Below are 25167 nucleotides of genomic sequence, written 5' to 3' on the forward strand. Positions count from 1 at the left end.
GAGTCAGGAACCCGGTAGTACCTGTCAGGCTTGACTGGGGCTGGAGGTGAAGAGTCTGGGTTAAGGCAGGCCTCCGAATACACATCATCTAGAAGGTCTAAAACAGGAGGTATAGCCAGAGGCCTGTGCCGAGGGAGCAAGAGAAAATCCCTAAGCCTTTTCTTGGAGTCTGAGTACTCTTGGCCTTCCCAGTGGAAGTGTTCCCTCAAGGTATGCAAGGTTTCCCCAAAAGAGTAATCCTCAGGGGGGGAGACAGAGGGAATGGGCTCCTCTGCATCAGAATCTTCAAAAGGGGAGTATGAATGTTCCTGTTCAGAGTGCTCTGAAATAATGGAGGCCTGGTCCGAGGAGGGGGATTCTTCCTCCACTCTGGGAGTTTTGTCCGGGGGTGGGGGGTTTGAGAACCCCCGGTAAGAGTAATCAGATCCTCAGCCATTTTGAGCATCTGCTTTTTAGGCATGGGGCCTGGAGAAGGGCCCTGTGGAGCTCGTCTCTTAGAATGCATAGCTGCTTTAGACTTAGTGAAAGCCTTGATGGAAAAAGAAGAGTAAGGCCTGAAGACACCTTGAGAGGTGGCAGACCTGTCTAAACTGAGTTTCACCGCCTAGTATCGGTAGTCGGGGTGTGGGCCGAGCAGCCTGCGACCTCGGGTACAGTAGACACCGCCAATGAAGTGTCGTCGGTAGTCAGGGACTGCGTAGGCACCTCACTGAGAACTGGACCACCTGTAGTCTGCTTTGGCGGGGTGTCGGTAGAAGCCGCGGACCTCGTATGTCGGTCCTTATCTTTGCGTCTTACTCAAAACTGGAGTCGGAGTATCCGACGACATAATGTAATTAATTTTTTTGCCAAAATAATGTTGGGCGAACTCCGCCCGACGCTTAATGGTGCGTCTGTTGAATGTAGCACAAAAACGACAGGCCGAGACGTCGTGGTCTGGGCCTAAGCAAGGAATGCAGAGGGAATGAAAATCCTTATGCGGCATTTGCTTCCCACATGAAATACAATTATTAACTTTGTCTGACATCAGTCTGAGGCAAGAAAAGTTTCCCCAACGGGGTACTTAACTTTCAAGAAGACTTCGGTTGCAAACTTTTCGTAATCTCAGGAGCTGGCCGACCGGCACTTGCGAACTGCTTCTGCTTCGGGCACCGCGCGGCAGGAAAGACTGAAGAAAATGGCATCGGCTGGTTCTTTTATACCCCTGTTGCACTGACGTCAGGGAAGAAGCGACGACAACCGACGCCGGACCTAGACTTTGGAATTCGGCCGACAGAGGACCCGCCTGACGGCAGGAGAACCCATCTATTATGACTGCAGCTGTATGCACGATGAACATCCCTGTAATACCTATCAGGTTTTCTGGGAGCAGGAAGTAGAGAGTCAGGGGCCAGGCTAGATTCCAAGAAGGCATCAACAATGTCCAGTACAGGAGGGACAGCTAAAGGCCTGTGTTGGGGCAGGAGTAAGAAATCCCCAAGCCTCTTTTTTGGAGTCACAGTAAGCCTGGCTTTCCCAGCAAAAATGCTCCCTAACAGTATGCAAGGTTTCAACCAAAAGAGAAATCCCCTTGAGGGTAAGCAGAGGGAATGGAGTCCTCTGCATCAGAATCCTCATAGGTAGATCAGGGTAAATCCTGCTCATCAAGAGAAACAGAAATTTCAGAGTCCTGATCAGAAGAATTAGAAGAAAAATCAGTACTAGGTCTTTCAGAGGGGGAAGGATGACTTCTCCTGATTAGAGTAATAAGGTCTTCTGCCATTCTTTATCATTTGTTTTTTAGGCATTAAGGCCTGATCATGAGGTCTGGGCTTCTATTTTCTAGGCATGGATCAAGTTTTAGGCCTTGAAGATGGCGTCTGTTTAATATGCAAGTCAGTAGGCCTGAATACACCCCCAGAAGCCGGTGCCTGCACAGCAGCTCTGGACCCATCCAAGGTAGAGACATCAGCATCTCGCAGCATACCAGACTCCGAATGGGTCTCTGTAGAGGATCTGCGAATCTGAAGTAGCAGGTATCAGGGGCTGCGAAAGCACCTCACTGAGTACCAGCGAATTGGCGACTAGCTTAGGAGAAGCACTGTCGGCAGCTTTGGACCTATGCATTCTGTCTCTGTCTTTATCTTTGCGTTTTTTTGGAATGTCGGTAATCGGGTGGCTTACCGAAGCCATTTCTGGATAATTGAACAGAGTACCAAAATATTTAAAAGCATAAATAAACAGACGATGAATAGTTTGAGGTTTGAATAAGGCACAAAATCGACAGAGGTATTTCGTGGTCTGGGCCTAAGTAAGGAACGCAGTACGAATGAAAATCTTTGAGGTACTTGCTTTCCATAAGAAATACAATTGTTAACTTTTACTGACATCGGTTTAGAGCAAGAAAAAGGTTCCCCAATTGGGTACTTAACTTAGTTGAAGACTTCGGTTCTGAAACTCTAAAATGAAAATTTTAGGAGTCGGCCGACTGGCACTTGCAAACTGCTTCAGGTACTGCATGGCAAGAAAGACTGATGTAATGTTGTCTGCTGCATGCTTTATACCAGACGCCATGGAAAATGAGACAGTAACTGACGCAGGACCCAAGACTTTGAAAATCAGGCCGACTGAGGGCTACTGCAAGCAGATAACCCAAATGTGATGACTGCAACAGTGAAACACAAAGAACATCGGCACATTAGCCACTCCTGAAGGGGGCATACAAAAACCAGATGTGAAGACTGGTGGAAAGCTTATGCACAAAAACATTTCTTATACAGAAAACAGACTTACAAAAGTAAATTGAGAGACAAAATGAAAAATTCTGTCAGTCATTTGAGACAAACAAGTTATCCAAAAAACAGACTGGAAACCCTTCAGAAACAGAACCCTTCATTTAAAGGCATAAAACACACAATTAAGACTGGTAGCAAAATACTCTTACCAGGCAGTCTTACAAAGTAATACTTTAGAAAATAGTTGCATTAAAATATTTACATGCGACAGTGAAACATTCTATGCAACTCATTTCTTGTCACTAGTCAACTTGAACTTCATGCTGCCATCTTACAAATACTTACATTTTTGCATATCTGTTTCATCGTAACCTCTTCCAAGTTTGTGTCTGCCAATAACCTTTTGATAGTTGCTTTAAGTTCTTCATCTGTAGGGGGTTTCTTTATTTTTTTAATTAAAGGTTCATCATCAGAACTGTCATCAGATTCAGTCTCTGAAACAGAAGCAACAAATCAACACTATCTGGCATTTTGAACATAATGAATGCAACAAAACTGAGAAAGTCACTAAGTGTAACTTAACATGTTTACCTTCATTTAAAAGCAGGACAGTTCTCAGGAAGACTCAACTCTAAGTGCTTGAATTTGTGCTGACCACCTATAAGCAAGCTGTCAGCCTGAACACATGGAGCTATGTCACAAATGGGACCTCTTAGATGAATTAGCAGTCAAGGCCAAGGCAGAGAAGGAAAGTACAGTTTTGTACCTACCATAAATGTAGATGTTCGAGGATCCACATTGCTGCAGTCCTAACTATTGGGTAGTCCGCTGTCCAGTCGGCCCGAATACCAAAGTATATGGCTGACGTCGGTCAGGGCGCATTAGGCTGACGTCAGTACGTCAGGGTACTAATGCGCATGACCGACGTCATATCCTCAGTCTTTTCTTGCCCCAGATGTCAGAAGACCCTGAAAAGATAAGGCCAAAAAGTACAGTTTTGTACCTACCATAAATGTAGACGTTCGAGGATTCCATTGCTGCAGTCCTTACTATTGGGTATAGTCCGCATCCAGTCGGCCCGAATACCAGAGTATAAGGCTGACGTCGGTCAGGGCGCATTAGACTGACGTCAGTACGTCAGGGTACTAATGCGCATGACCGGCGTCATATCCTCAGTCTTTTCTTGCCCCAGATGTCAGAAGACCCTAAAAAGACAAGGCCCAAAATACCTGCACCAAAACATGAACAATATATACAAAAATATAAACAGGTAAAGTCACCTACACAACCAACCCTCAACACAGAGGGGAAGGAGGGAGGGTAAATTGGACTGCAGCAATGGAATCCTCGAACATCTACATTTATGGTAGGTACAAAACTGTACTATGTTCTTCGTTTTCCATTGCTGCAGTCCTTACTATTGGGTAGAATCCCAAAGCAGAGGTAAGGGAGGCTGGCAAATCATAAAGAAGCAGGAGCTGACAACATGCCTTGCAAAACAGCTGTGGCAAAACCAGCCCTAGACTTAGAGTAGATAGGAAGGTGATAATGCTTAGAGAAAGTATGCACTGAACTCCAAGTAGCTGCTTCCAAAATATCCTTAGTTGCCACCCCGTAGAAATGCTGTTGAAGTGGCAGTAGCCCTAGTGGAATGAGGCCTAATCCCAGCAGGAATCTCCTTGCCATGATGGGAATAACAAAATGCAATGCAAAAGCCAATCCACCTAGAAATAGTTTGTTTTGACACAGGCTTCCCCTCTGCGAACTCAAAGCAAAAGAAACAAACAACTGCTGAGACTGCCTAAAATCCTTAGTCCTGCTTAAGTAATAACGCAATTGCCTGTGTACATCTAAAGTATGCAAAATCTTTTCCCCTTTATTTTGGGGGTCTGCATAAAAAGTAGGCAAATGAATAGTTTGGTTTAAAGCCACACTAGAAACCACTTTAGGCATAAAGGAAGGATTAGTACGTAATGATACCCTATCCTTATGGAAAATCAAAAGGGCTCGACTGCCATAAGGGCCTGCAACTCAGACACCCGTCTTGCAGAAGTAATAGCCAACAAAAAAGCAGTCTTCCATGACAAATATTTCAATTCAGCAGTAGCCGCAGGCTCAAAAGGTTGTAGAGTAAGTTTTTCCAACACAAAATTGAGATCCCAAGCAGGAGTAGGAGCTCTACGGGGGTCTTATTTTTTGCCCCTCTAAGAAACTGCTTGAACAAAGGATGCGAAAACAATGGTGGGTCACAATCATAGTGAGCTGAGATTGCTGCAGCATGAATCTTAATGGAAGAGAAGGACAGACCCTTGTCAAGTAACTCAGTAAGATATTGAAGAGCCATACTCAAATTAGGCTCAGAAATCTCCAAATTCTTTGCTTTACTCCAAAATAAAAATCTCTTCCATTTTGCTGCGTACACTTTCCTTGTACTAGGTCTTCTAGCTTCCATAATCACATTTAAAACTTGTTGAGGAAGTTGAGACCTGCTGTGTTTCAACACAGAATATGCCAGGCTGTCAGATGAAGAGAGTGAAGCTTGACATGGAGCAGATAACCGTCCTGCTGGGATAACAGATGTGGAATCAAAGGTAAAGGCCATGGAGGCTTCTTTACCAGACTCCGTAGTAGAGGGTACCAGTGTTGCAGAGGCCAATCTGGAGCTATCAAAATCATCCTTGGCCTGTCCTGTCTGACCTTTAACAGTACCTTTGGAAGAAGAGGCAGAGGTGGAAAGGCATACACATGAAGGTTCGTCCAACTGAAAGACAGAGCATCCACTTTCCAAGCTGTGTGATGAAACCCCTTTGTGCAAAACTGTGGCAGCTGGTGGTTTAGTGGAGAAGCGAACAGATCTATGTCTGGAGTTCCCCATGACACTGTCAATTTCTGAAATACATGAAGATCCAGTTTCCACTTGTGGGGATCCATGATTTGTCTGCTTAACACATCTGCTAAGGAGTGCTGTGCTCCTGGCAGAAACCTTGCCTGAAGAGTTAGGTGCAAGCGTGGCAGTCTCCCATAAAATCATGGCTGGCCTGCATAGAGGATAAGAATGTGTTCGCCCTTGTTTGTTGAAGTACCACATGACAGTTGTGTTGTCTGTTAGAATCAACACCTGCCCTGGAAGAAGTAACTCCTTGAAAGCCAGTAATGCGAACTGGACTGCTAACATCTCCTTCATGTTGATATGTAGATGCTGTAGTCTGGCAGGCCACTTGTCTTGTATCCACTTTCCATTTAGATGAGCTCCCCAAGCAATGTCCGAGGCATCTGTCGGTAAAATCAGACTCGCCTCTGGCTGGGTCACAGAGAGTCCCTTGTTTAGGTGACATTCCTGAGCCCACCACAAAAATTCTCTTTGAAGGCAAGGTATTATTTGAATGGCAGTGTCTAAATCCTGGCAGTGCTGTGTCCATACATTTATGAGATACCATTGTAACTTCCTCATATGCAGTTTGGCATTGGGAAGCACCAGAATACAAGATGCCATGAACCCTAATGCTTGAAGGACTGTCTTTGCAGTCAGCACAGACTGATGAGATAGTTGATGGAAGTAAAGTGATAGACTCTTTTGTTTGTCCGGGGTTAAAAAGGCCATCTGGGCTGCTGTATGCAGTCTCACACCCAGAAAGCACATGTCTTGAGAGGGTACTAGACTGGACTTTATTTCGTTCACAGAATACCCTAGGCATCTTAGCACTGCTATAACATATTCCAGATGCTGTAGAAGGTCTTCCTTTTCTTGAGCCAGAATCAGGCAGTTGTCTAAAGAAGGATAGATTTGAAGTCCTTGTAGCCTGAAGTAAGCTATCACTGGAGCCAGAACCTTTGTGAATACTCTGGGCGCAGTAGATAAGCCAAAGGGCAATGCAGAGAACTGATAATGAGAATCTCCAGCTCGAAACCGCAGATACTTCCTGTAACTTAGCCTGATAGGCACATGAAGGTAAGCTTCCTTGAGATCTAAAGTTACCATCCAGTGATCTTTGCCCAGCAGGGTAAAAGCTGTTGTAACGTCAACATCTTGAACTTGGGAATGTCCAGATAAGTGTTGAGGAGAGATAAATCCAAAATTGGTCTCCACGTGTTCCCCTTCTGTGGTACTAGGAACATGCGAGAATAAAATCCTAGGCCCCTTTCTGATACAGGGACTGGCTGAATGGCCCCATTTGGAGTAACTGAGAAACTTGCTTGTGAGCCTCTGTTCTTTGTGGAGGAGGAACGTCTGGCATGCCTGTGAAAGGGGCATTGTATGGAAATAAAATCTGTAACCGTGGTGAATGATGTCCAACACCCATCTGTCTTGAGTAATTAAATCCCAATTTTCTTTGAAAAGAGACAGTCGTCCTTCAAAGGAGCTGCCAGGCGAGAATCTACTGGCAGCTGAAAAGGCAGGTCATTGGGTCTGTTTACGAAAGGACTGACCCCTGCCCTCACCAGAAGTCTGAGCAGGTGAACTCCCTGTTCTAGGCCTAAAAGAACCCTGGGCCCTGCCCCTACCACGTCTAGACCTACCCCTAGACTGGGAATCATAAGCAGGATATGTCCACCCCTTAGCAGGCCAATTTCTACTAAACTTGGTGGCTGTACCTGCAAAAATCTTTAACAGTTTGCATAGACTTAGCTTTGTCCTCCATTTTCTTTAAAACTGCTTCCACAGGTGAACCAAACAACACATCAGACTGTAAAGGAGCATCCAAAATCCTTGTCTTAACATGCTCAGCCAAATTTTGATCCCTCAACCAGGCATGCCTGCGAAGAACAGAACTAGTGGCAGCCACCCTCGAGGAGGCCTGCACAGCATCAAAACCACATTGCAAAGAATGCTTGCCCACTTGTTCAGACACATAAACTAAATCCAGCAATTCTTTACAATCAATACCTTCCGCCAAAGCATCCACCTTAGATTTCAATTGTGAAAGGAGATAATTTTGATATTTCAGCATGTGAAACTGACAATTCAATGCTCTCATGGCTAGAGTGGAAGAAGTATACACTTTCTTACCCCACCTATCTAACGCCCTTGCCTCTTTGTCAGTGGGAACAGGATTTTTAACCACAGAGGCTTTAACACCTTTAGGCCCCTGAGAAACAGTTTCTGGGTCCGCCCTAGGACTCTTAAACAAATACTTATGAGCTTCGGGCACCCTATAGTACCTATCAGGTTTAACAGGAGCAGGAGGCAAGAAATCAGGGTTCAGGGAAGCCTCTGCAAAAACATCTTCCACCACAGTCAACACAGGAGGTATAGCTAAGGGCCTATGCTGGGGTAAAGACAAGAATTCCCTAAGCCTCTTCCTGGAATCAGAGTAATCCTGGCCTTCCCATTTAAAGTGCTCCCTCATGGAATGCAGAGTCTCTGAAAATGAAAAATCCTCAGGAGGAGAAGCCGAAGGAGTGGCATCATCCACATCAGAATCAGAATAATGAGGATACTCCTGCAAATCTTCCAGAAGACTCAGAAGCCCCTGAACCCTGTTCAAAACTGTCAAACTCTGGTTCCACCCTAGGCCTCTTATCAGGAGGGCCCATAGAACCTCTAATCATAGTAATCAAATCTTCTGCCATTTTAAGCATATGTTTCTTAGGTACAGAACCCGAAAGGCTAGGAGAAGCCCCTACTGAAACTGAACTTGGCCTTCCTCTAAAAGAAGTGTTGGCAACAGAAGGAGAGGCTCTAACTACTTTGGGAAGAGAGGGAAGAATAGTTACCTGAGAAGCCCCTCAGCCTGGCCTGCCTCCTGAGAGGGTACATCCTGTAACAGTAAAGTTTCTGCCTGAGACTCCATAGAAACTCCTGGCAAAACCTCTGGCTCCACTGAGCCTCCTAAAGAACCGGCGTCCGGGACTGCGGTTCATCAACCCTAGGCTTCGCTGTTTTGTCCTTACGCTTCTTGGGCGAAGCGGCGTCGGAGCATCCGGCGGCATTTTATAATTGCAACGCTTCCCAAACACTAATCTGGCACAGTCTAACCTCCTCTTAATAGTGCGTTTGTTAAACCTAGCACAAGAGCGGCAACCAACAACGTCGTGCTCAGGCCCTAAACAAGGTATACACAATGTATGGTAATCCCTATGAGGTATTTGTTTCCCACAAGAAATACAGTTATTCACTTTTTCTGACATCCGGTTAAATACTGAGGCAAGAAAAAACCAAAATGTTCCCCAACGGGGTACTTAGCCAACTCTGATTCGGTCTGAAACTCCGGTTTCGGAAATATTTCAGAACGCCAACCTGCACTCGCAAAACTGCTTCTGCATCGGACCACGCGGCAAAAAAGACTGAGGATATGACGCCGGTCATGCGCATTAGTACCCTGACGTACTGGCGTCAGTCTAATGCGCCCTGACCGACGTCAGCCTTATACTCTGATATTCGGGCCGACTGGATGCGGACTATACCCAATAGTAAGGACTGCAGCAATGGAAAACGAAGAACATCCAAAAATTCCAAACATACCTGCACCAAAAATATGTACAATATATTCAAAATTACCAGAATATAACCTCACCTACACAACCACCCCTAAACACAGAGGGGAAGGAGGGAGGGCAAATTGGACTGCAGCAATGTGGATCCTCGAACATCTACATTTATGGTAGGTACAAAAAGTACAGTTTTGTACCTACCATAAATGTAGATGTTCGAGGATCCACATTGCTGCAGTCCTTACTATTGGGTAGTCCGCTGTCCAGTCGGCCCGAATACCAGAGTATATGGCTGACGTCGGTCAGGGCGCATTAGACTGACGTCAGTACGTCAGGGTACTAATGCGCATGCCCGACGTCATATCCTCAGTCTTTTCTTGCCCCAGATGTCAGAAGACCCTAAAAAGACAAGGCCCAAAATACCTGCACCAAAAATATGTACAATATATACAAAATATATACAAAAATATCAACATATAACCTCACCTACACAACCACCCCTAAACACAGAGGGAAGGAGGAGGGTAAATTGGACTGCAGCAATGTGGATCCTCGAACATCTACATTTATGGTAGGTACAAAACTGTACTATGTTCTTCGTTCCACATTGCTGCAGTCCTACTATTGGGTAGAATCCCAAAGCAGAGGTAAGGGAGGCTGGCAAATCATAAAGTAGGAGCTGACAACATGCCTTGCAAAACAGCTGTGGCAAAACCAGCCCTAGACTTAGAGTAGATAGGAAGGTGATAATGCTTAGAGAAAGTATGCACTGAACTCCAAGTAGCTGCCTCCAAAATATCCTTAGTTGCCACCCCCCTTAGAAATGCTGTTGAAGTGGCAGTAGCCCTAGTGGAATGAGGCCTAATCCCAGCTGGAATCTCCTTGCCATGATGGGAATAACAAAATGCAATGCAAACCCAATCCACCTAGAAATAGTTTGTTTTGACACAGGCTTGCCCTGCGAACTCAAAGCAAAAGAAACAAACAACTGCTGAGACTGCCTAAAATCCTTAGTCCTGCTTAAATAATAACGCAATTGCCTGTGTACATCTAAAGTGTGCAAAATCTTTTCCCCTTTATTTTGGGGGTCTGCATAAAAAGTAGGCAAATGAATAGTTTGGTTTAAAGCCACACTAGAAACCACCTTAGGCATAAAGGAAGGATTAGTACGTAATGATACCCTATCCTTATGGAAAATCAAAAGGGCTCTACTGCCATAAGGGCCTGCAACTCAGACACCCTTCTTGCAGAAGTAATAGCCAACAGAAAAGCAGTCTTCCATGACAAGTATTTCAATTCAGCAGTAGCCGCAGGCTCAAAGGGTGTAGAGTAAGTTTTTCCCACCCCAAATTGAGATCCCAAACAGGAGTAGGAGCTCTCATTGGGGGTCTTATATTCTTTGCCCCTCTAAGAAACTGCTTGAACAAAGGATGCGAAAACAATGGTGGGTCACAATCATAGTGAGCTGAAATTGCTGCAGCATGAATCTTAATGGAAGAGAAGGACAAACCTTTGTCCAATAATTCAGTAAGGTATTGAAGAGCCACACTCAAATTAGGCTCAGAAATCTCCAAATTCTTTGCTGTACTCCAAAATAAAAATCTCTTCCATTTTCTGCGTACACTTTCCTTGTACTAGGTCTTCTAGCTTCCATAATCACATTTAAAACTTGTTGAGGAAGTTGAGACCTGCTGTGTTTCAACACAGAATATGCCAGGCTGTTAGATGAAGAGAGTGAAGCTTGACATTGAGCAGATGACCGTCCTTCTGAGATAACAGATGAGGAATCAAAGGTAAAGGCCATGGAGGCTTCCTTACCAGACTCCTTAGTAGTGGGTACCAGTGTTGCGAGGCCAATCTGGAGCTATCAAAATCATCCTTGGCTTGTCTTGTCTGACTTTTAATAGCACCTTTGGAAGAAGAGGCAGAGGTGGAAAGGCATACACATGAAGGTTTTTCCAACTGAAAGACAGAGCATCCACTTTCCAAGCTGTGTGATGAAACCCCTTTGTGCAAAACTTTGGCAGCTGGTGGTTTAGTGGAGAAGCGAACAGATCTATGTCTGGAGTTCCCCATGACACTGTCAATTTCTGAAATACATGAAGATCCAGTTTCCACTCGTGGGGATCCATGATTTGTCTGCTTAACACATCTGCTAAGGAGTTCTGTGCTCCTGGCAGAAACCTTGCCTGAAGAGTTAGTTGCAAGCTTAGCACAGTCTCCCATAAAATCATTGCTTGCCTGCATAGAGGATAAGAATGTGTTCCCCCTTGCTTGTTGATGTACCACATGACAGTTGTGTTGTCTGTTAGAATCAACACCTGCCCTGGAAGAAGTAACTCCTTGAAAGCCATTAATGCAAACTGGACTGCTAACATCTCCTTCATGTTGATATGTAGATGCTGTAGTCTGGCAGGCCACTTGTCTTGTATCCACTTTCCATTTAGATGAGCTCCCCAAGCAATGTCCGAGGCATCTGTCGTTAAAATCTGACTCGCCTCTGGCGGAGTCACAGAGAGTCCCTTGTTTAGGTGACAATCCTGAGCCCACCCCCAAAATTCTTTTGAAGGCAAGGTATTATTTGAATGACAGTGACCCAATCCTGGCAGTGCTGTGTCCATACATTTTGAGATACCATTGTAGCTTCCTCATATGCAGTTTGGCATTGGGAAGCACCAGAATACAAGATGCCATGAACCCTAATGCTTGAAGGACTGTCCTTGCAGTCAGCACGGACTGATGAGATAGTTGATGGAAGTAAAGTGATAGACTCTTTTGTTTGTCCGGGGTTAAAAGGCCATCTGGGCTGCTGTATTCAGTCTCACACCCAGAAAGCACATGTCTTGAGAGGGTACTAGACTGGACTTTATTTCGTTCACAGAATACCCTAGGCATCTTAGCACTGCTATAACATATTCCAGATGCTGTAGAAGGTCTTCCTTTTCTTGAGCCAGAATCAGGCAGTCGTCCAAGTAAGGATAGATTTGAATTCCTTGTAGCCTGAAGTAAGCTATCACTGGAGCCAGAACCTTTGTGAATACTCTGGGCAGTAGATAAGCCAAAGGGCAATGCAGAGAACTGATCATGAGAATTTCCAGCTCGAAACCGCAGATACTTCCTGCAACTTAGCCTTATAGGCACATGAAGGTAAGCTTCCTTGAGATCTAAAGTTACCATCCAGTGATCTTTGCCCAGCAGAGGTAAAAGCTGTTGTAACGTCAACATCTTGAACTTGGGAATGTCCAGATAAGTGTTGAGGAGAGATAAATCCAAAATTGGTCTCCACGTGTTCCCCTTCTTTGGTACTAGGAACAGGCGAGAATAAAATCCTAGGCCCCTTTCTGATACAGGGACTGGCTGAATGGCCCCCATCTGGAGTAACTGAGAAATTTGCTTGTGAGCCTCTTTTCTTTGTGGAGGAGGAACGTCTGGCATGCCTTTGAAAGGGGGCAATGTATGGAAATAAAACCTGTAACCGTGGTGAATGATATCCAACTCCCATCTGTCTTGAGTAATTAAATCCCAATTTTCTTTGAAAAGAGACAATCTTCCTCCCAAAGGAGCTGCCAGACGAGAATCTACTGGCAGCTGAAAAGGCAGGTCATTGGGTCTGTTTACGAAAGGACTGACCCCTGCCCTCACCAGAAGTCTGAGCAGGTGAACTCCCTGTTCTAGGCCTAAAAGAACCTTGAGCTCTGCCCCTACCACGTCTAGACCTACCCCTAGACTGGGAATCATAAGCAGGATATGTCCACCCCTTAGCAGGCCAATTTCTACTAAACTTCGGTGGCTGCACCTGTAAAAAATCTTTAACAGTTTGCATAGACTTAGCTTTGTCCTCCATTTTCTTTAAAACTGCTTCCACAGGCGAACCAAACAACACATCAGACTGTAAAGGAGCATCCAAAATCCTTGTCTTAACATGCTCAGCCAAATTCTGATCCCTCAACCAGGCATGCCTGCGAAGAACAGAACTAGTGGCAGCCACCCTCGAGGAGGCCTGTACAGCATCAAAACCACATTGCAAAGAATGCTTACCCACTTGTTCAGACACATGAACCAAATCCAGCAACTCTTTACACTCAATACCTTCCGCCAAAGCATCCACCTTAGATTTCAATTGTGAAAGGAGATAATTTTGATATTTTAGCATGTGAAACTGACAATTCAACGCTCTCATGGCTAGAGTGGAAGTAGTATACACTTTCTTTCCCCACCTATCCAAAGCCCTTGCCTCTTTATCAGTGGGAACAGGATTTTTAACCACAGAGGCCTTAACACCTTTAGGTCCCTGAGAAACAGTTTCTGGGTCCGCCCTAGGACTCTTAAACAAATACTTATGAGCTTGGGCACCCTATAGTACCTATCAGGTTTAACAGGAGCAGGAGGCAAAGAGTCAGGGTTCAGGGAAGCCTCTGCAAAAACATCTTCCACCACATTCAACACAGGAGGTATAGCTAAGGGCCTATGCTGGGGTAAAACAAGAATTCCCTAAGCCTTTTCCTGGAATCAGAGTAATCCTGGCCTTCCCATTTAAAGTGCTCCCTCATGGAATGCAGAGTCTCTGAAAATGAGAAATCCGCAGGAGGAGAAGCTGTAGGAGTGGAATCATCCACATCAGAATCAGAATAAGGAGGATACTCCAGCAAATCTTCCGCAGAAGACTCAGAAGCCTCTGAACACTGTTCAAAACTATCAAACTCGGTTCCACCCTAGGCCTCTTATCAGGAGGGGCATAGAACCTCTAATCATAGTAATCAAATCTTCTGCCATTTTAAGCATATGTTTCTTAGGTACAGAACCGAAATGCTAGGAGAAACCCCACTGAAGCTGAACTTGGCCTACCTCTCAAAGAAGTTTTGGCAACAGAAGGAGAGGCTCTAACTACCTTGGGAAGAGAGGGAAGAACAGTTACCTGAGAAGCCCCTCAGCCTGGCCTACCTCCTGAGAAGGCACATCCTGTAACAGTAAAGTTTCTGCCTGAGACTCCATAGAAACTCCTGGCAAAACCTCTGGCTCCACTGAGCCTTCTAAAGAACCGGCGTCCGGGACTGCGGTTCATCAACCCTAGGCTTCGCTGTTTTGTCCTTGCGCTTCTTGGGCGGGCGCCGGAGCATCCGGCGGCATTTTATAATTACAACGCTTCCCAAACACTAACCTGGCACAGTCTAACCTCCTCTTAATAGTGCGTTTGTTAAACCTAGCACAAGAGCGGCATCCAACAACGTCGTGCTCAGGCCCTAAACAAGGTATACACAAGGTATGGTAATCCCTATGAGGTATCTGTTTCCCACAAGAAATACAGTTATTCACTTTTCTGACATCCGGTTAAATACTGAGGCAAGAAAAACCAAAATGTTCCCAGCGGGTACTTAGCCAACTTCTGATTCGGTCTGAAACTCCGGTTTCGGAAATATTTCAGAACGCCAACCTGCACTCGCAAAACTGCTTCTGCATCGGACCATGCGGCAAAAAAGACTGAGGATATGACGTCGGGCATGCGCATTAGTACCCTGACGTACTGACGTCAGTCTAATGCGCCCTGACTGACGTCAGCCATATACTCTGGTATTCGGGCCGACTGGACAGCGGACTACCCAATAGTAAGGACTGCAGCAATGTGGAACGAAGAACATCTGTACTATGTTCTTCATTCCACATTGCTGCAGTCCTAACTATTGGGTAGAATCCCAAAGCAGAGGTAAGGGAGGCTGGCAAATCATAAGGAAGCAGGAACTGACAACATGCCTTGCAAAATAGCTGTGGCAAAACCAGCCCTAGACTTAGAGTAGAGAGGAAGGTGATAATGCTTAGAGAAAGTATGCACTGAACTCCAAGTAGCTGCCTCCAAAATATCCTTAGTTGCCAACCCCCTTAGAAATGCTGTTGAAGTGGCAGTAGCCCTAGTGGAATGAGGCCTAATCCCAGCTGGAATCTCCTTGCCATGATGGGAATAACAAAATGCAATGCAAAACCCAATCCACCTAGAAATAGTTTGTTTTGAAACAGGCTTGCCCTGCGAACCCAAAGCAAAAGAAACAAACAACTGCTGAGACTGCCTAAAATCCTTAGTCCTGCTCAAATAATAACGCAATTGCCTGTGTACATCTAAAGTGTGCAAAATCTTTTCCCCTTTATTTTGGGGATCTGCATAAAAAGTAGGCAAATGAATAGTTTGGTTTAAAGCCACACTAGAAACCACCTTAGGCATAAAGGAAGGATTAGTACGTAAAGATACCCTATCCTTATGAAAAATCAAAAAAGGCTCTACCGCCATAAGGGCCTGCAACTCAGAAACCCTTCTTGCAGAAGTAATGGCCAACAAAAAAGCAGTCTTCCATGAGAAGTATTTCAATTCAGCAGTAGCCGCAGGCTCAAAAGGTTGTAGAGTAAGTTTCTCCAACACAAAATTGAGATCCCAAGTAGGAGTAGGAGCTCTACGTGGGGGGTCTTATATTCTTTGCCCCTCTAAGAAATTGCTTGAACAAAGGATGCGAAAACAATGGTGGGTCACAATCATAGTGAGCTGAAATTGCTGCAGCATGAATCTTAATGGAAGAGAAAGACAAACCTTTGTCCAATAACTCAGTAAGATATTGAAGAGCCACACTCAAATTAGGCTCAGAAATCTCCAAATTGTTTGCTGCACTCCAAAATAAAAATCTCTTCCATTTTTCTGCGTACACTTTCCTTGTACTAGGTCTTCTGGCTTCCATAATCACATTTAAAACTTGTCGAGGAAGTTGAGACCTGCTGTCTTTCAAAACAGAATATGCCAGGCTGTTAGATGAAGAGAGAGTGAAGCTTGACATTGAGCAGGTGACCGTCCCTCTGAGACAACAGGTGTGGAATCAAGGGTAAAGGCCATGGAGGCTTCCTTACCAGACTCCTCAGTAATGGGTACCAGTGCTGCCGAGGCCAATCTGGAGCTATTAAAATCATCCTTGGCTTGTCTTGTCTGACATTTAGAAGCACCGTTGGGAGAAGAGGCAGAGGTGGAAAAGCATACACATGAAGATTTTTCCAACTGAAAGAAAGAGCATCCACTTTCCAAGCTGTGTGATGAAACCTCTTTGTGCAAAACTTTGGCAGCTGGTGGTTTAGTGGAGAAGCGAACAGATCTATGTCTGGAGTTCCCCATGACACTGTCAATGTTTGAAATACATGAAGATCCAGTTTCCACTCGTGGGGATCCATGATTTGTCTGCTTAACACATCTGCTAAGGAGTTCTGTGCTCCCGGCAGAAACCTTGCCTGAAGAGTTAGTTGCAAGCTGAGCGCAGTCTCCCATAAAATCATTGCTTGCCTGCACAATGGGTAAGAATGTGTTCCCCCTTGTTTGTTGATGTACAACATGACAGTTGTGTTGTCTGTTAGAATCAACACCTGCCCTGGAAGAAGTAACTCCTTGAAAGCCATTAATGCAAACTGGACTGCTAACATCTCTTTCATGTTGATATGTAGATGCTGTAGTCTGGCAGGCCACTTGTCTTGTATCCACTTTCCATTTAGATGAGCTCCCCAAGCAATGTCTGAGACATCTGTCGTTAGAATCTGACTCGCCTCTGGCCGGGTCACAGAGAGTCCCTTGTTTAGGTGACATTCCTGAGCCCACCACAAAAATTCCTTTTGAATGCAAGGTATTATTTGAATGACAGTGTCCAAATCCTGGCAGTGCTGTGTCCATACATTTTGAGATACCATTGCAGCTTCCTCATATGCAGTTTGGCATTGGGAAGCACCAGAATACAAGATGCCATGAACCCTAAGGCTTGAAGGACTGTCCTTGCAGTCAGCCCGGACTGAAGAGATAGTTGATGGAAGTAACTGGAAAGATTCTTTTGTTTGTCCGGGGTTAAAAAGGCCATCTGGGCTGCTGTATTCAGTCTCACACCCAGAAAGCACATGTCTTGAGAGGGTACTAGACTGGACTTTATTTCGTTCACAGAATACCCTAGGCATCTTAGCACTGCTATGACATAATCCAAATGCTGTAGAAGGTCTTCCTTTTCTTGAGCTAGAATCAGGCAGTCGTCCAAGTAAGGATAGATTTGAATTCCTTTTAGCCTGAAGTAAGCTATCACTGGAGCCAGAACCTTTGTGAATACTCTGGGCGCAGTGGATAAGCCAAAGGGCAATGCAGAGAACTGATAATGAGAATTTCCAGCTCGAAACGCAGATACTTCCTGCAACTTAGTCTTATAGGCACATGAAGGTAAGCTTCCTTGAGATCTAAAGTTACCATCCAGTGATCTTTGCCCAGCAGAGGTAAAAGCTGTTGTAACGTCAACATTTTGAACTTGGGAATGTCCAGATAAGTGTTGAGGAGAGATAAATCCAAAATTGGTCTCCACGTGTTCCCCTTCTTCGGTACTAGGAACAGGCGAGAATAAAATCCTAGGCCCCTTTCTGGCACAGGAACTGGCTGAATGGCCCCTATTTGGAGCAACAGAGAAATTTGCTTGTGAGCCTCTTGTCTTTGTAGAGGAGGAATGTCTGGCATGCCTTTGAAAGGAGGCAAGGTATGGAAATAAAACCTGTAACCGTGGTGAATGATATCCAGAACCCATCTGTCTTGGGTAATTAAATCCCAATTTTCTTTGAAAAGAGACAGCCTTCCTCCCAAAGGTGCTGCCAGGCGAGAATGTACTGGCAGCTGAAAGGGCAGGTCATTGGGTCTGCTTACGAAAGGACTGACCCCTGCCCTCACCAGAAGTCTGAGCAGGGGAACTCCCTGTCCTAGGCCTAAAAGAACCTTGAGCTCTGCCCCTACCACGTCTAGACCTACCCCTAGACTGGGAATCATAAGCAGGATAAGTCCATCCCTTAGTAGGCCAATTTCTACTAAACTTTGGAGGCTGCACCTGCAAAAAATCCTTAACAGTTTGCATAGACTTAGCCTTGTCCTCCATTTTCTTTAAGACTGCTTCCACAGGCGAACCAAACAACACATCAGACTGCAAAGGAGCATCCAAAATCCTAGTTTTAACATGCTCAGCTAAATTCTGATCTCTCAACCAGGCATGCCTCGAAGAACAGAACCAGTGGCAGCCACCCTCGAGGAGGCCTGCACAGCATCAAAACCACATTGCAAGGAATGTTTACCCACCTGTTCAGACACATGAACTAAATCCTGCAACTCTTTACACTCAATACCTTCTGCCAGAGCATCCACCTTAGATTTCAATTGTGAAAGGAGATAATTCTGATATTTTAACATGTGAAACTGACAATTCAACGCCCTCATGGCTAAAGTGGAAGAAGTATACACTTTCTTTCCCCATCTATCCAAAGCCCTTGCCTCTTTATCAGGAGGAACAGGATTTTTAACAACAGAGGCCTTCACACCTTTAGGCCCCTGAGAGACAGTTTCCGGGTCTGCCCTAGGACTCTTAAAAAGATACTTATGAGCTTCAGGCACCCTATAGTACCTATCCGGTTTAACTGGGGCAGGAGGCAAAGAATCAGGATTCAGGGAAGCCTCTGCAAAAACATCTTCCACCACATTCAGAACAGGAGGTATAGCTAGAGGCCTATGCTGGGGTAAAAACAAAAATTCCCTAAGCCTCTTCCTGGAATCAGAGAAATCTTGACCTTCCCATTTAAAATGCTCCCTCATGGAATGCAGAGTCTCTGAAAATGAAAAATCCTCAGGAGGAGAAGCTGAAGGAGTAGAATCATCCACATCAGAATCAGAATAAGGAGGATACTCCTGCAAGTCTTCAGCCGAAGACTCCGAAGCCTCCGAACATTGCTCAAAACTCTCAAACTCGGGTTCCACCCTAGGCCTCTTATCAGGAGGGGGCATAGAACCTCTAATCATAGTAATCAAATCCTCTGCCATTTTAAGCATATGTTTCTTAGGCAAAGACCCTGAAGCACTAGGAGAAACCCCCACTGAAGCTAAACTCGGCCTGCCTCTCAAAGAAGCCTTGGAAACAGAAGGGGAGGCTCTAACCACCTTAGGAAGAGAGGGAAGAACAGCCACCTGAGAAGCCCCCTCAGCCTGGCCTACTTCCTGCGAGGATACATCCTGTAACAGTAAAGTCTCTCCCTGAGACTCCAAAGAAACACCTGGCAAAACCTCCGGCTCCACTGAGCCTTCTAAAGATCCGACGTCTGGGACTGTCGGTTCTTCCACTCTAGGCTTTGCTGCTTTGTCCTTGCGCTTTTTGGCCGAAGCGGGCGTCGGAGCATCCGACGGCATTTTATAATTACAACGCTTCCCAAAAACTAACCTGGCACAGTCTAACCTTCTCTTAATAGTGCGTTTGTTAAATCTAGCACAAGAGCGGCATCCAACAACGTCGTGCTCAGGCCCTAAACAAGGTATACACAAAGTATGGTAATCCCTATGAGGTATCTGTTTCCCACAAGAAATACAGTTATTCACTTTTTCTGACATCCGGTTAAATACTGAGGCAAGAAAAAAACCAAAATATTCCCCAACGGGGTACTTAGCCAACTTTGATTCAGTCTGAAACTCTGACTTCAGAAACTTTCAGAACGCCAACCTGCACTCGCAAAATTGCTTCTGCATCGGACCATGCGGCAAAAAAGACTGAGGATATGACGTCGGTCATGCGCATTAGTACCCTGACGTACTGACGTCAGTCTAATGAGCCCTGACCGACGTCAGCCATATACTTTGGTATTCGGGCCGACTGGACAGCGGACTACCCAATAGTTAGGACTGCAGCAATGTGGAATGAAGAACATCCACCTATAGTCCTTCACTACTGGAATATAGAGGCAGGTATCCTTCAGATCCAAAATGACCAAGAAAACTTGGGATAGAATCACAGGCAGAAGTTTCTGAAGTATGAACATTTTGAATTTCGGCGCCAGTGGGATCAAGATCTAAAACGGACCAAAACCTTTCCTTTCTGGGAACCAGAAAACCTTGAGTAAAGCTGTCTTTTTGCTGGACTACCTCTTCAGACTTCTGGGCCAGGAGCTCTTGTACCTGAACCTGCACTTCCACATGTTCTTTTGTAATGTGAGGAATGTTTCAGAATTTTGGTTTGGCTGCAAAGTGCACTCTATTGTTTTAGATTTAGGACCCATTTGTTCGGATTGGCTTTTTGGCAGTTTGGATAAAAACAAGGGATAAGTCACAATCCACCCTGGGTTGATTAGAGAGGGGTGGGGTGAAAGGTAAAGGTGAGTGGGATTTTGTGTGAGGGAGGAAAGGTAGGTGTTCTTTGGAATAAAAGCTCATCCATGCTCAGTTCCATGGGCTGGAACATACCTGGCCTTGGAGTTGGCTTGACACTTTCTTGTAAAATTTTCCCTTTCTGCCTCTGAGGTCAGAGGCTGGAAAAGACCAAACCTTTGTGAGAGTTTTTGCTAAACCAAGGCAGAGGGACTGGAAAGAAAAATATACAGATGCTTAATAGTGCGTTGGTTAAATCTAGCACAAAACCGACAGCCAGGCACATTGTGATCAGGGCCTAGGCAAGGAATACAGTATAAATGGAAATCCTTGAGAGGCATTTGCTTCCCACAAGTAATACAATTATTAACTTTTTCTGACATCAGTAAAAGAAAAAAAAGTTTCCCCAAAGGAGTACTTAGCTTTAGTGAAGACTTCGGTTCTGAAATTCAAATTAGAATTTTTCAGTAGTCGGCCGACCGGCACGTGCGAAAATGCTTCTGCTTCGGGCACAGTGTGGCAAGAATGACTAAAGAAAATGGCGTCGGCTGCATGTTTTATACCCCTGATGACCTGACGTCATGGAAGAGAAGACAGCAACCGAAGCAGGACCCAAGACTTTGGAATTCAGGCCAACTGAGGGCAACCTGCCAGCAGATTACCCAAATGTAATGACTGCAACAGTGAAACACGAAGAACATGTTCTTTACTGTCTGCTTGTCTTTGCCTTTCTTTCAATGTCTTAATACAATTTGGGTTTCAGATCCAGAAGAAATCCTTGTCCAAGGAAGCATCACAGATACCTGCTTTAACATGTTCTAGCAGAGGCCATTCTTTCACAGTCAGGGATGCCCAACAGACCTGCTTGACGCTTCTAAGACAAAGGCACATTTGATAGCATGCTTGGTAACCTGGGGGTGGAATTGCACAGATCCAACAACTTTTTCTGGAGAGCCTTATCCTCCATTCCTTTAATCTTAGTCTTATCTGATTCAGGAGGGTATTCCTGGTATTTAGTCATATAAAATAAAGGCTCTCATGGCCAGGGTAACCAAAGCAAACTTCTGCCAAATTCATTGTTGACTATTTCGGAAGGAATTTGGGGAAGATTCAAGGGATAGGCTCTGTCACACTGTTCCCAGACAGGTGCTTGTGAAACTATCACTTTGTAGAAAGAATAGTTGTGCAAAATCTTACCATGGATGTGCTTCTCTTCTATATGCTGCAGTATTCATAACACAAGGGAGTCTGCCTCTGACTGATTTGTATGTCCAGCCAGTATCCAAAAGCCTTAATGCTGCTGTGAGGTACGTGCTATGCCACACCACACAATGCGCACGTATGCCATTGAGACGTCTGGTATAAAGTGGACATCAGCACGCACCTACCTCAGATCTTTTCCGCCACCTGTTGCAGATGTTCGCAAACCAGAAAAAGTGTAAAATCTTACATGTGCAGTATTCTCTTCCATGTGCAGCATTTAGTGCAGATTTCTCCGCCTCAAGCGACCCGAACGTCAGCTTCTACATAAAAGCTTAAGCCTGGTTGCTGGAGGTGTGTGGGGCGTCATGAAGGGCCACGAACCAGGGGCCTTAAATGTGACATCTGCACGCACAGACCACAGAACTTAAATTGCCCAGTCGGACAGTTAGCTAGTATGAGCCAAATGAAAGTGTGAAGTGCAATTTGCTGGTCAGTCCTAACAGTCTAGGTGGTACTCTAGGGTGCCTTCTAGACAGACCAATTAGAAAGAAAGGGGATAGGTGGTGGTGGCAGAACACTGCAACATTGAAGAGGACATCTATGGCTATGATAAGATTTTACACAACTATTCTATGGCCTACTATTCCCATGTTGCAGTATTCTTAGTGTGGGAGAGTGTCACAGCTTAGGAAGTAAGAGTGGAGGTATGGCAGCAGATTCTAGGAAGCCTCGTAGGAATGCCCTAGCAAACACTGCTCTGGTGATGTGGTCCAATATGTATTGCCTGGTGAAGGTATTTATAGAGGACCAGGTAGCCGCCTCCAGAATGGAGGCGGTGTCCTGGCCTTTGAAGAAGGCTTTGGAGGATGCTACGGCCCTGGTAGAGTGAGCTCTTACTCCCTGAAGTAGCTCCTTGCCATGGTAGGAGTAGCAGGAGTGGATAGTTTTCCTGATCCAGCAGGAAATGGTTTGGAGACTGGCTTGCCCAGGGACCTGGGGTGGAAGGATACAAATAGTTGGTTGGATCTTCTGATGAACTTAGCTTTGTCCAAACATGTACACATCCAGGGAATGGAGTGCCCTCTCACTGTCATTAGTGGGAGAGGGAAAGATGGTTGGCCGGTAAATGGACTAGCTTAAAGACAGTTCGCTGACCACCTTGGGCATGAAAGAAGGGTTGGTGTGCAGGATCATCCTGTCCTGGTGGAAAATTGTGTAGGTCGACAGGCCATGAGAGCTTGTAACCAACACCCTCCTAGCAGAGGTAAGGGCCACCAGTAGAACAGGTTTTCCAGGTGCACATCTGGACAGTTGCAGAGCTGCTGGCTGGGTTGAATGGAGCCAGTGCGAGTTTTTCTAGGATAAGTTTAGGTTCCAAGGCGGTGGGACCGGTTTTCTTGGTGGTCTCATGTGCAAGATCCCTTTCAGGAAGAAGTTTCACATCTAGCCTGGATAGCAGAGGGAGGTCTAGGGGTAAAAGCAGGAAGAGATCGCAGATAGGTGGACTTTCACTGAAGAGTATGAAAGGCCAGTCCTTAAGTTCACACACAAGTTAGTACTAGAGGAACATCCGCTACAAAAGGATCCCTATGCTTTTTGAGACACCATTTGGAGAATCTTCCCCCATTTTGAAATATAGGATCTCTTGGTAGTAGGATTCCTGGCCTCCCTCAGGATTGAAAGCATGTCCTCAGAGTAGTGGTGTCTGAAGGGAATTAAAAGCTTATCACCAGCAGAGTTAGCCATAGCATCGGCAGGTGAGGATGAATGAGTTCCCTTCTGATGTGCGAGTAGGTCCACCTTGTGGGGTAACTTGTGTCGACTGCCCTTGTCGATGGACAGAAGTAGGGGGGACCAATGCTGCCTTGGCCAGCAAGGGGTCACCAGCAAGATTTCTGGTTGGCCCTTCCTGATCTTCAGGAGGACCTTTGGAATGAGGGAGAAGGGGGAAATGCATATAGAAATTGCCCTCTGGTTCAGATTTTTTTCAATTGTATGTTCGGGTGGGGGGCAAAAATGTACTTGAGGCATGTCCCACTGGTGGACAATGTCTAGAAAACCTTCCCTGATCACCATTCACTTGTGATGTGGAGAGGATGATCTGCTCAGCACATCTGCCTGTTGGTTGCCTTGGGATGCGATGTAGGTTGCCTGCAGGGGATAAGTTGCTTCTGGAGGCTAGGTCCCAAATGTATATTGCTATCCTGCATAGGCGACAGGACTTGGTCCCTCCTTGTTTGTTGAGGTACCACATGATTGTGGTATTGCCTGTAAAAATTTGAAGGGGACCCGGTTGTAAAATTGGGGTAAAGGCTTTTTAGGGCCAAGAGGACTGCAGTCGTCTCCCTCATATTGATATGATTTTCCCAGAGTGCAAAATACCAGTTCTCCTGTACCTTGAGACCCTTCATGGTAGCCTCCCAGGCTAGGTCCAATGCATCTGTATGCATGTGTTGAGCGTGTGTGTGTGTGTGTAAAATGGAAGGCCTGGGCTCAATTGAATTTGTTGCATCTACCATTTCAATTCTTTGAGGCAAGGCAAGAGTGGGATTTGAAATTCTAGAGGGCATTTGTGTTGGGACAACATTCTTCAGACACCACTGCAGTTTTCTCATATGCATCCTGGCTAAAGGTAGCATAGGTATGGTGGCTGCCCAAGACCAGAACCTGTAGGAATGGTCTTCCAAATGGATTGCTGTACCTGCATCAGATACTGGAAGTGGGCAGTAAGGGAGAGAACTTTGTCCTGAGGGAGGAATACCCGGCATCAGGTCTGTTCTGATCCTGCATCCCAGGAAGATTTTGCGCTGCGGGGTTAGGGACAACTTAGGGAGATTTAAGGGAGACTCCAAAGCCTTGCAGCAGGGACATGGTGAACTCCAGGTGGTTTCTAAGGTTATCCTCTTTCTGCAAGAATGAGGATGTCATCTAGGTATGGATAAATTTGAACACGTTTGGTTATGCAATGGGGTATTGCTGGGGCCAGGCATTTTGTAAATACCCTGGGTGCAGTAAAGTGAAGGGCAAGGCTGTAAATTGAAAATGAGAACAGGGTCCAGTAAAACTCAAGTAGTTTCTGTGGGTGGGTTTTACAGGGATGTGGAAGTAGGCCTCCTTGAGATCTAGTATTGCCATGAATGCCTGGGCTGGTAACAGTGGAAGAAGGGTCTGGAGGGATAACATTCTGAAGGATGGAACTCGTAGGAAGAGATTTAGAAAGGACAGATTCAGAACTGGCCTCCAAGGGCCATCCCTTTTTGGTACAAGAAGGAACCTTGAGTAAAAACCTTTTCCATCCTGTCCTGGGGGAGGGGTTCTATAGTTCCATGGTTCAAAAGATTCTTTTGGATCTGGGGAATAAGGTGTAGTTGATTCTTGTGTGGGAATGGTATGCCCCTTGCAGGAGGTCTTTCTTTCCGAGAGAGAAAATATCCCCCCCTTCCACTATTGCCAGGACTCCGCAGTCTGTGGTGATAGTTCTCCAAAGGGGTCGGCAATGTGAGAGGTGGGCTGACAGGGGTAGGTGGGCAAGGCAGTCACGCGATGTTGGAGCCATTAATGTCACGAAAGGGCCATCTATGGGTAGGTTGAGAGGAAACTGATCTGGGAGTGACTTGTCTCCTGGGTCCTTTCCTATGTCTATAAGAGAAAGGAGTGGTAGGG

General features: G+C 45.5%; 1 protein-coding gene across 3 annotated transcripts in view; it reads right to left on the reverse strand.

The window, feature by feature from the left end:
- DEK (DEK proto-oncogene) overlaps nt 1-25167 on the reverse strand; it is a 1116206-nt gene that overhangs the window by 116716 nt on the left and 974323 nt on the right. For all 3 annotated transcript variants that reach the window (XM_044065276.1, XM_044065275.1, XM_044065277.1), the window contains exon 10: nt 3060-3208. In XM_044065276.1, the coding sequence (XP_043921211.1) occupies nt 3060-3208 (149 nt within the window). The remainder of the gene's footprint in view (nt 1-3059; nt 3209-25167) is intronic.

This window comes from Protopterus annectens, chromosome 3.part0, assembly GCF_019279795.1.
Source record: "Protopterus annectens isolate FY-2018-M chromosome 3.part0, PAN1.0, whole genome shotgun sequence".
NCBI classification, from domain to species: domain Eukaryota; kingdom Metazoa; phylum Chordata; order Ceratodontiformes; family Protopteridae; genus Protopterus; species Protopterus annectens.